The 11349-nt window shown below is 39.0% G+C and overlaps 1 protein-coding gene across 9 annotated transcripts in view; it reads left to right on the forward strand.

Annotated features, from left to right (window-relative positions):
- The window catches only part of LOC148178294 (uncharacterized), a 101540-nt gene that overhangs the window by 80702 nt on the left and 9489 nt on the right, over positions 1 to 11349 (forward strand). For all 9 annotated transcript variants that reach the window (XM_088030951.1, XM_088030941.1, XM_088030942.1 and 6 more), the window contains 2 exons: positions 62 to 130; positions 2193 to 10766. In XM_088030951.1, the coding sequence (XP_087887077.1) occupies positions 62 to 130; positions 2193 to 10766 (8643 nt within the window). The remainder of the gene's footprint in view (positions 1 to 61; positions 131 to 2192; positions 10767 to 11349) is intronic.

Here is an 11349-nt window from a genome sequence, read left to right on the forward strand (position 1 = left end):
TAGCTTTTGGGTATTAGATTCTGTTAAGAAGTGGGTTACTAAGATTGCTCTTTTTTTCTAGAATGGGATGTCTCAAAGAAGTCAGCACCACAAGCGGAAGCACCGGTCCCACAGGACGCAGAGCAGCAAGGTAAGAACTTAGATGATAACAAAGCACAATTGTTGCACTTATCAGAACTTAAGAAACAGTTGTGCTAAATTGCGGGTTTGTCAATCTCAACAAGCAGGTATTCAATAACGCGGATAGGGTCATTTCCATTCATTCATTTTGTTTACTAACAAGTATTTATTAATTTTCTTTCATTTACAAGCCAAGGGATGCTTTATGTGCAGTACTAATAAAAGAGATAACAAACTTAACACACGGCTTAATCATAATAGATTCAAGAAAAATGCTTATCTGACTTTTTAGATGGTAGGTGAGCTTCCACGAGATTAAGTGGCAACTGTTATTTTACGTTTGCATTCTAACACGGAGTTCTTTTATAGTCGAGCTTGTAATGCATGCGCATGGCTAATAAATGCACATTTGCATCTTGACGCTTTAGTGAGCTAATCGTTCTAAGCCAGCAACGCCAGCTTTTCGGGTGTGTTTTATTTATTTATCATTCATTGTCATTGAAGCAGGTAATAAAACGAAACGTAAGCAGTCAACAATATTCTTACTTCGATGCCAGGTTAATGCATTTTTTTCTTTGTTGAAGCAACACCCAACTATGTAACATACGAAAGCGTCCTATTGAGACCGGATCGTGAATTACCTCCCCCACCTTCCACTTCCTACAAAGAGATCGACGAAATGCTCGAGAAAATGCTAGTAGAAGTAGAAAAACAAGAAAAGTTGTTTAGTTTAGATTTAGACGTCCTTGAACCAAACGATGACTCCTTTGTCAACACCTTAGAATTAGTACCGGAAACCGACGCTTTAATCGAAATTCCCATCAAAAAGTCGCAGTTGTTTGAAAGTGTCCAAGAAATTCAAATCGATGACGATGACGACCTCGAACCGCTATCAAACTTTTTGCTCACTTGCGCAAAAGTCGCGTCGAATGAATCGTTGACGGAAGACGATGATTACGAACCCGTGGAATACAACGCGTTAACTCACGTGTACCAACGCTTTGATTCGTACCCGGAAAATGAGGTTTGGTTGGAAGGAACTTACAGAAATTTAAGTATCGTACCTGAAGAAGACGAGGACGAGAGTGCGAGTTTATTAAGTAGCAGTCACTCCCACTATCGTACTCACAGTACTTCCTCCAATCAGTACTCTCTTTATGACCCGGTGCAATTTCCCGTCCAAAGTGACTCCAGCGATTCTGATTCAAGCGATGATTCGGATTTAGACGACGAACCTGAGAAGCACGAGAGTATCGTTAAAGCCGAGGTTAAACTTTTGGTACGAACGTCTGAAGGTGGTAAAGAAGCAATAGAGATCAGATCCGTACGCGAATTTCTTGAAAATCCTCCAGAGCAATCGAAAATACCAGAAACTAAAAAAAAGTTGCACCTAGGTGAAAAGATCAACAGTCTTAAAAATAAGTTCACCAGCATTGTCGACCGTGGTAAGCGCAATTTAAGTCTAAAACCGAGCGAAAGTCAGTCGTGTGAAGATTTGTTAACCGATGATAAAAAGCCGTCGTTCACTTTCCAACAACTCTTTGTAAAAACACCTGAGCCTCTTGAAGACAGTTTGCAAGATTCGAAACGTTTCGGGAGTCGAACTGAACTAATCGCGAGTTCCAAAGAACGGTTTCCTCTAGTTTATAATCCCGATGTGGCGTTACCTGACGAAGACGTGATTAAAGAAATTCGAAATGTCGATCTTTACGCCAACATTCCTTTCTATCCTTGTTATAATCGTAGTGATGCTAGTCAGTACGGTTTTAAGAATGTAACCTCTCCTCATACGAATGTTTTCACCGAAACCACCTCTTCTCCGTTTAATGAGAACGATCAGATCCCGAGGGCGTATTGTGATTGGTTGGACAGTAATAGCGGAGGTAAAATCCGAGTGGTGTAACATACCAAACTCATCCGCATGGTGTTGACAGTTTTGATGTAGTTTAGTCTTTTTTGATTTCACTAATCGCGCATTAACCTTGCTGCAGTAAGGATATTACGAATTTTTGTTTATAAGGTTATAAATTAATGGTAGTTAGGATAGCTTGTTGGGAATTGCATGTTTGCAGGATTATCAACCACGACCGAACGTTTAGTAGCTAGTAACGAAGAAACATTGCTAGACAAACCTTTAGGCCAGCAGCTTACTGGTTTATCTGACATTGACGATCATTTAGCAACCGATATCAAAACCGTATGCGAACAAACTAACGCTTTCATCCAATCTGAGTCACAACCCGAACCATTCGACGCGCTTGCCGATAAATACAGTAGAAAAGAACCGATAAACGAGAAAAAAGCCGATGATAACAAAAACAATATGAACGAAAAGAAGAAAGCCAAAAAGGGTTTCTTTGGTTCGATAAAGACATTCGTGGAAAGATCCTTTGAGTCTGACTCTGAATCTGAGAAATCTCCGAAAAAAACTAAAAAACCTAAAAAGGATAAGAAAAAGAAGAAAGCGGAAGGCACTTCCGGGGATGAATCATTTCTACCACCTAGAAAACCTAAGTTGCCTACCCCACCATTGGAACCGAGCGATATTGACACTATTCCTTTTGCTGAAGCTACAGTCTCTGACTTACCACCAGCATACAAACCACCTGGCGTGCCATTAGAACACCAAATTCCTGTCACAGATTTAGACGCCGATTTTGAAATTGAAGTTAAACCACCGGTAGAAGACAAACCTATTATTTCAGTTAAAGATACAAAAGAGGATGTTAAACCAACAGTGCCTGACAAGGAAAAAGGAAAATCGAAAGAAAAACCAAAGGAGAAAGAAAAGAAGAAAACCAAAACAAAAACAGTAATTTCAGAAGAAGTCACCAAGACTATTCAACCTTTAGTCATAGAAGCCGAAGAATTTTCGATCGTTGTCGACCCTACTAAGAAAGAATCCCCTAAAAAGTCCAAAGAAACATTCACAATTAACATCGATGAAACCATCGATCAGAAAGAAAAGGAAATTCTGGAAAAATCTCCCATTTTATCTGAAGAAATAATCATGAAACCCATTGCAGCAATTGAAATGAAATCCGACATTCCCATCAGACCACCGCGGATCAAAGACCACGTTTACGAAGACATCATGGAACCTGTTACCATCACAATTCCTCAAGATCAGGTCAAGGAGATCACTACAAACTTGATTGCAAATGAAATCAATTTTGGTGGTTGGTCCGATCTGCCCAAGACCGACGAGAAAGTTGAAGAAGTTCAGAAAGAAATTGTTGAAAAACAAGATAAAGAAGTGCTCAAAGAAAAACCCGCAAAATCTGACGACACTGAAAGTAAAAAGAAAGAAGAAAAGAAAGGTAGCTTCTTTGGACTCTTCAAGAAAAGAGATTCAAAGAAGGAAGAAGAAGCTCCTACGGAAATTGTAGAGAAAGTTGAGGTTGTTAAAACAACAGTTTCTGAAGAGGTTCTGAAAGATATGAGGCAATCCCAAGAATTCTTGGCCGACGAAGTCGAAAATTATCACGATGTTCGTCCAGTTGTAGCAGTCGAGACAGTTGCAGCGGTCACAGCACCACCACCATCTGAACCTGAGGTTGAAGAACCGAAGGCCCAGTCTGAAGGCTTCTTCGGTTTATTTAAGAAAGCAAAGAAAGAAGATAAGGTTCCCAGCGACAAAAAAGAAAGTGAGAAAAAATCTAAGAAGGAGGACAAAGAAAAGAAGGTGGCTGTTCTGTTGTCAGAGGAAGTTCTGAAGAATATTTTAGATTCAAAACGGTTTTTGGAAGGCGAAGTCCAAAACTACAACGACGTCAGACCTACTAAATTCGAACAAATCGAAAAACTATTGTCGCCCATCGACATTGTTCCAGTTGCTAAAGTCATTGATTTAGAAGAAGCATCTTCACTGAAATCCAGCGATGACAAAAAAGAAGCTTCGCCGAAACGGATAGACGATAAAAGAGAAGCATCCCCAAAACCGTCACCAGGATTCTTTGGGCTTTTCAAAAAATCAAAGAAGGATGAAACGGACGCTGCTCAAACTAAGCCGGTTCTTTCCGATGAAGTTATCAAAGACATTAAAGACACTGACGAATTTTTAGTTGCAGAAATTGAAAAATATGAAGACGTAAAACCAACTGAAGGGGAAAAACCAAAAGAAACAGCTGAAGATATTAAAATCACTGTAGAGACTACAGAAGGCCAGTCAGCTGGTTTCTTTGGATTCTTTAAGAAATCGAAGAAGGAGGAAGAACCAACAAAAGCGCCATTATCAGAGGAGACACTTAAAGACATGTCTGACACCACACAATTTTTAACCGACGAAGTTCAAAATTATCATGATGTCCGGCCTGGTCAAGAAACTGTGATTGAAGAAGAAAAGGTGACAGAATCTGCCGAACAACCTTCTGGTTTCTTTGGTTTATTCAAAAAAGCCAAAAAGGAAGAAGAAAAGGTCGTCTCGGAAGTGAAACAAGAAGTTGCAGAAGCCGTTAATGAAACAATCGTAATCGAGGAAAAAACTGAAGCATTAGTCAAAGCTGAAGAAGAAAAAATGAAAAAAGCAGTAGAAGAGGTGAGGGAATCATCGCCAAAACCAGCGGCGGGTTTCTTCGGTCTCTTCAAAAAATCGAAGAAAGACGAAGAAGAAACAATTCCAACAAAACCGCCTCTTTCAGATTCTGTCGTAAAGGAAATGGATGACACAAAACAGTTTTTGTCAACTGAAGTTGATAATTACGAGGATGTGAAACCCGAAAAGTTTGAAGTAATTCAAGAAGAAAAAGTTAAAACAGTCGAAGCATCACCGAAGTCATCAAGAGGTGTGTTCGGTATGTTCAAAAAATCGAAAAAAGAAGACGACGAACCAACTGAACCTTCACTTCCTGTAACTATTATAAAAGAAGTTGATGAGACCATACAAAATTTGAAGGATTCTACGGAGAAAGAGGAACAGCAAGTCGTTGAGAGTGAAAAAAGTACAAAACCTTTAAAAGACGGTATTGAATCTTCTCCAAAATCTTCGCGGGGTCTTTTTGGCATTTTTAAGAAGACTAAACGAGAATCAGAAGAAGAAACGGAAGTAAAACCTGCTCCTAGTACTGTTGTGGAAGATATGAAAAACACCTCATCTTTCTTAACAGGTGAAGTTGAAAAATATCATGACGTTAAACCTGAGAAATTTGAAGCCGTACAAGAAGAAAAAGTTACTTCAGTTGTTGAAGAAGTAGTAGAAGCTTCACCAAAAACATCGCGAGGTCTCTTCGGAATATTCAAAAAATCGAAGAAAGAGGATTCAATTGATGGCCCATCTGTAATATCAGAAGAAGTACAGAAAGAAATGATTGAAACTGACAACTTTTTGTCTGTTGAAATTGAAAATTATGAAGACGTAAAAGACGCGAAGGAAGAACCAAAGCCTCCAAGCGAAGAAGTAACGGAACCTCCTGCAAAACCATCGAAAAGTCTCTTCGGTATGTTTAAAAAATCCAAAACGAAAGATGAAACCGAAGAACTCGTAGCAGAAACTAAAGAAGTCGTAACTAATGATGTTGTTGAAGTGGTAGAGTCTCTTGAAGAAGAGAAACAAAAATTATCTGATGAAAAAACTGATCTTCAGGCTAAAGCATCGCGTGGTATTTTCGGCATTTTCAAATCACCACGGAAAGAGAAGGAGGAAACTACTGAAACAAAAATTGTTTTGACTGAAGAAACAGTACAAAACATGGCCGACAGTGACCGCTTTTTAACAGAAGAAGTTGAAAATTATCACGACGTTAAAACTTTCGTGGAAGAGAAGAAAATTGTGGAAGACAAGAAAATCGTCGAGGAAGCTAGAGAACAGTCACCAAGACCAACAAGTGGCATATTCAGCATTTTTAAGAAGTCAAAGAAAGAAGAATCAGACGTATCGGATACAGAAGCACCTACAGAAGTAAAGCAAAAAGACCTAGAAGAACTAAAACAAGTTCAGGTAGCTGAATTACCGATTCCGGATGAAGGTAAAATTTTATCGCCAGAAGCACTAGAAACAAAGACGGAAACTACGGAAGTAAAAGGAGGTTTTCTGTCCAAGTTTAAGAAGACCAAAAAGAAGCCGAGTTTGGCAGACACTCAACTCTCAGAAGAAGTACAAAAGAGTTTGGATGAAACAAAAGCTTTCTTATCAACAGAAGTAGAAAACTATGAAGATGAAAAACCAGTGGTAACAGAAAAAGAGAAAAAAGATGAAAAAACAGTTACGTTTGATGTAACTAAATCTAAGATGGTTCTAGAAGGTCAACTACCTGAGCCAGAAGTGGCAGAGGTTGTTGATGTTGTTAAAACTGAGATTACTGACGTGGTGAAAGAAGTTGATGAAGAACTAAAAGAAGCGGGCGATGTGGTGTTACACGAAGCAATCGAAATACATGTTGTGGAACAATCCGATATTGATGCCAAGAAAGAAAAAGATAAACAGACCAAAGAGAAGAAAGGTTTCTTTCAAAGATTCGGGAAAAAGTCGAAATCACAAGAGACATCACTTGATGAGACCAGAGGCAGATCGGAAGATGAAGGGGAAGTTTCCCCAAAGAAACAAAAACGAAGAAAGAGCAGCAGCCCGTTCAAGTTCTTTGAAAAAATGAAGAAAAGTGAGGAAGAGGTACCGAAAGAGATCGAAACAGTTATTTTACCAAAAGTCGAAGACGAGGTAAAAGAAGAAATCAAGGATGACTTGTTAGCGGTTGAATTTGAACAAGAACCAGCGATGGACTTGAGTAAAGAAGTTCTTAGCAGCTTAGACAAAAAGATGGAAGCTTTGAAAAGCAAATACACTCCAGAAGTGCAACAACAAATTAACGATTGTCGTGATTTTCTATTTATAGAAGTTGACAACTATGATAATTCCAAACCAGTTGTTGTAACGGATATTGATACCGGAATTACGACAGACGCTAGCAAAGCTATAGACGACATAATTGATAAAGCCGCTAAAGCTGTCGAGGAAACAAGAAGTCTTGTTGATGAAGTTAAAACAGAAGCCACGGAGGAAGCAACTAAAGTCGCTACGCCAATTGAAGAAACAACTCGAAAAGCAGCGAAAAAAGCTGAGAAGAAATCAGGAGGATTCTTTTCCAAGCTAGGCAACCTTATTTCTGGATCCGCTGATGAAGCTAAAAATGAATTGAAGGAAGCAAAGAAAAGCGCGGAAAAAGCAGCTGAAAAAACTGCCGAATCTACTGGAAAAATGGTAGACACTACAGTAAAAAGTGCTGACGAGAGTGTAGACAAAATCAAGAAAAAAGTGGAAGATACACAAAAAGTTGCTAGCGATAAAGTTGACGAGACCAAAGAACAAACAAAGAAAGAAGTTGATGAAGCAAAAGTTGGTATTACGGAACTGAAAGAATCTTTATTGGATGTAACTGCCAAAGCTGGAGAAAGAATCGACAGTATTAAAATCAGCACGAGTAGCAAAACACAAGGTGCTATAACAGTAGTACAAAAAGCAAAAGAGAGTGTAGAGAAAAAAGTTGATGATGTCGTAAAAGAAGTCGAATCTACGCATGATAAAACTAAATCGGAAATCCTTAAAAGTAAAGATCAAATTTTAGATGCAGCACAAGAAACTAAACGCAAATCTGAAGACGCTATTAAATCAGTTGTTGATGAAACTGTTGCAGCGAAACAACAAAGTGATCAAAAACTCTCAGAAGTGAAAAGTGGCGTCGAAACAACAGCTCAAAAAGGAAAAGAAACTGCCACGGAAATTGTTGGAAAAACAGTAGAAAAGATCAATGATTTAGGAAAAGCAAAAGACGATGCAATTGAGTCAATTTCTCAAAAAGCAGATCTCGCAAAAAGCGATGTAACGGACAAAATACAAGATGTGAAAAAAGAAGTTACAGTTCACTTCCAAGAAAGTGTTGATGCAACAAAGGAAAAAGGTAAAGAACAGGTAGACCGCTTAACCGAAGCCAAAGAAGATGTTGCAAGGAAACTGGACGGTGTGTCCGAAGCACTCACTGGTGAAGTAATTAAGAGCAAAGACACATTAATTGGAGGTTTAGCTGATGCGAAAAAAGGCTTAGAAGAGTCGGTGCAACAAAAAGTCGAAGAAGTTAAGAAAGTTAAAGATAGTGCTGCTACTGAAGCAACAACTAAAATAGACGACATTAAAGGAACAGTCACATCTAAAGTTGAGGAGAGCGTGACATTAAAAGAAACAATTAAAGACGCAACCCAACAGAAGGTAACACAATTTAGCGAAGGGACATCACAACAAATTGATAAAGTGTCCTCAATGAAAAAAGATACTGATGATTTTCTTAAAAATAAAGTCGAAAAAGTAAGTGAAACCAAGGAAGGTATTAAATCTGCTGTTGCAGCTAAAGTGGATGATATAACTTTCGCCGCTTCACAAAAAGCGAATGAACTTCAACAGACGGCACAAGATGCTGCTAAACAAAAACAAGAAGAAGTACAAAAATTTGTTTCGACAAAAATTGAAGATGTTAAACAAACCAAAGCAGCTGTTCAAACAGAAGCAGTGAAGAAATCAGAAGAACTAGTTAAAACCGCTTCTCATAAACTTGATGACTCCAAAGCAAAGATAGAAGAAACAATTACTCAAAAAAGGGAAGACGTTTCTAGAATTCAGGAAAATTTTCTTGACAGCTTAACTGGATTGAAATCGGACTTTGAAAAATCTGCCCAAGAAAAAGTTGAACAAACCAGAAAAGCAAAGGAGGACGTTATAAGTGTAACCACGTCCAAAGTTGATGAACTAAGCAAAACAACGTCAAAGAAAATCGATGATTTGGAAAGCACGAAAAAGACTTTTGTGACTAGCGTAGAACAAAAAGTTGATGACTTACGTAAATCCGAAGTGAAGTACAAAGAAACTGTTACAACCAAAGTGGATAAACTAAAAGAAACAGTCACTCAAAAAATCGATGGGGCCGCGAAATTAAAGCAGGATGTTAAAGTTGCAACAGAGCAAAAAATTAGTGAAGTTACGAAAGCAGCCGCACAAAAGACTAAAGATTCTGAGGATTTGATTAAAGCAAAAAAAGCTGAAGTCAGTAAAATTAAAGACGATATTAAGACAATCGCTGTGACGAAAGTTGATGATGTTACCACTGCTGCTGCACAAAAAGTTGATGAAATACAAAAAGCAAAGGAAAAAGTACAAGACACTACAAAGCAAAGTCAAGAAGGATTGACGAAATTAATTTCTGAAAAAACTGAAGATCTGAAGCAAGCTAAAACTGCTTTAGAGGCGGAAGCTGCTAAAAAGTCACAAGAGGTTATTAAAACAGGTTCACAGAAAGGTAAAGAAATGAAGGAAAAGGTGGAAGAAACTGTTTCACAAAAAATTCTGGACGTAAGCAGTGCGGCTCATGGAAAAATCGACGATCTTATTTCAAAAAAGGGAAATTTTGAAGATGCAACTAAGAAAAAAACAGAAGAACTGACACAATTAACACACGATGTGAAAAAATCTGCTGAAACAGAAGCAGGTAAGGTTACTCAAGCATGTACTGAAGAAGTGGAAGAAATTGTAAAAACAAAAGATGCGGTAGGAGCGGAACTCCATCATCAGACTAAAAGTGCTAAAGAAACATTAGTAAAGAAGACGACAAAATTTAGTGAACCTACAAGTCAGAAAGCTGACGAATTTGTTAAAGAATTAGGAACTTTGAAAATCAGTACTAGTGAAAAAAAGGACCAACTTTTACAAGACGCATCTCAGAAAATGGACTCTTCTAAGGGAAAGGTGGATGAGGCTGTTAAATCAGCTGGGAAAAAAGTGGATGATGGGGCAAAAACAGTCGCTTTCAAAACGGCAGAACTTGACGATCAGCTTACGAAACTAGCCTCTTCATTGGACCAGTTGGCGGACCCCATTAAAGGACAAGTTGAAAAAGTAAAATCGTACGTGACCTCCCCAACCATGGCACGAAGGGCAGAATCGCAGAGAATTTCACGTGATGAACGACCTGCAGTTCGCGAAGTTAGGAGTCCACAAGTGGACGATGAAGAGACCGAGGCACTTTACACAGTTACAGAACCCGAAGATGTGGAACATCTTAAGCGTAAACCTCTTTTTCATATAGAGTCTGAAGACGATGATTCATTGGATTCATCGAGAGTAAAAGAGCGAAGAGATAGTGTCAAATCTAATGTTTTAGAGACTTTGTCAGAAAATAAGCTTGACAATCTTCTGAGTGACTTGGAAACTCAGTTGGTGAAGGATTTAGAAGAATCGGTAACAGATGGTGGTCAGAAAGTTACTGTTGAGTTAACAAAAGCAGAAAGCGAATTGGAAACAATGAAGAAAGACTCGCAAGCCGACGTCGATCAAATTGAACAAAAATTACGTGACTTGGACAAAGCGTTAGATTCATTAGAACAAGCGTCCGATCCTAAGCTCGAGAAAAAGCTGCATAGGGTCGAACGTAAGTTTGAACGGATGGCTTCTGAAGTAATGGACAAAGACGGGACCGGAGTGTCGCCGACTGAAGTCGAAGCGCGTCGTGAGCACGAGTTTCAAAGACTGGTCTCTCAGCTAAGCACTGAAGAGGTGTCAGACTTCCAGAAAGAGTACAGTCATTTGTGGGATGAGACCACGTTCTCAAAAAGCGACGATTGGGACTCAAAAACCCCCGACAGTCAAGCTGACGTGCAGGAACTTCCTCAAGGTAGATGTTAAATTGATGTCAGCTTAATTCAAAATCAGTTTTCAAAAATCCTATTCTTCCTTCTCTCACACAATTGTCATCACTCACGCCATTTTGTTGTTCAATCACGACGAGAAGCATGCATTTTAGCTAACTCATCTAAAATCAAACCGTTTCGAACTTCCATCTCACAAACATATCGGGGCCTATTTTAGTGAGGTTCGATTTCATTGTTTCGATTCCCCGTAGGTGAGGTCGTTTACATGGGACCCGTCACATTAAATAAAGATAACTTAATTAACAAAGCTGGCGTCGAAGTCGATGTTATTCCAATTATGAGGAGTCCTTGTCATACCCCTAAACCCACCAAGAAAAATAAACGAGCTAAGTCCGCGATGGATTTCTATGAAGGAAGTAGTCCCCCGAAAGAGTTCGACAGGGGTAGTCTTCCCGACTTAAAAAGAACCTCCCTCAAAGGCTCCCTAATCAGCACTATCATTCAACTCAACCCCGACAGATTCCTGTACGGTAGTACTACCTCTTTACGGAGTACCGCGTCTTCAAGTTCGGACCTGTCCAGAGGCGAAGTCATGAACGCCGTCCT

Source organism: Gnatocerus cornutus, chromosome 2, assembly GCF_029298725.1.
Source record: "Gnatocerus cornutus isolate USDA-ARS CGAHR chromosome 2, icGnaCorn1.1, whole genome shotgun sequence".
NCBI lineage: Eukaryota > Metazoa > Arthropoda > Insecta > Coleoptera > Tenebrionidae > Gnatocerus > Gnatocerus cornutus.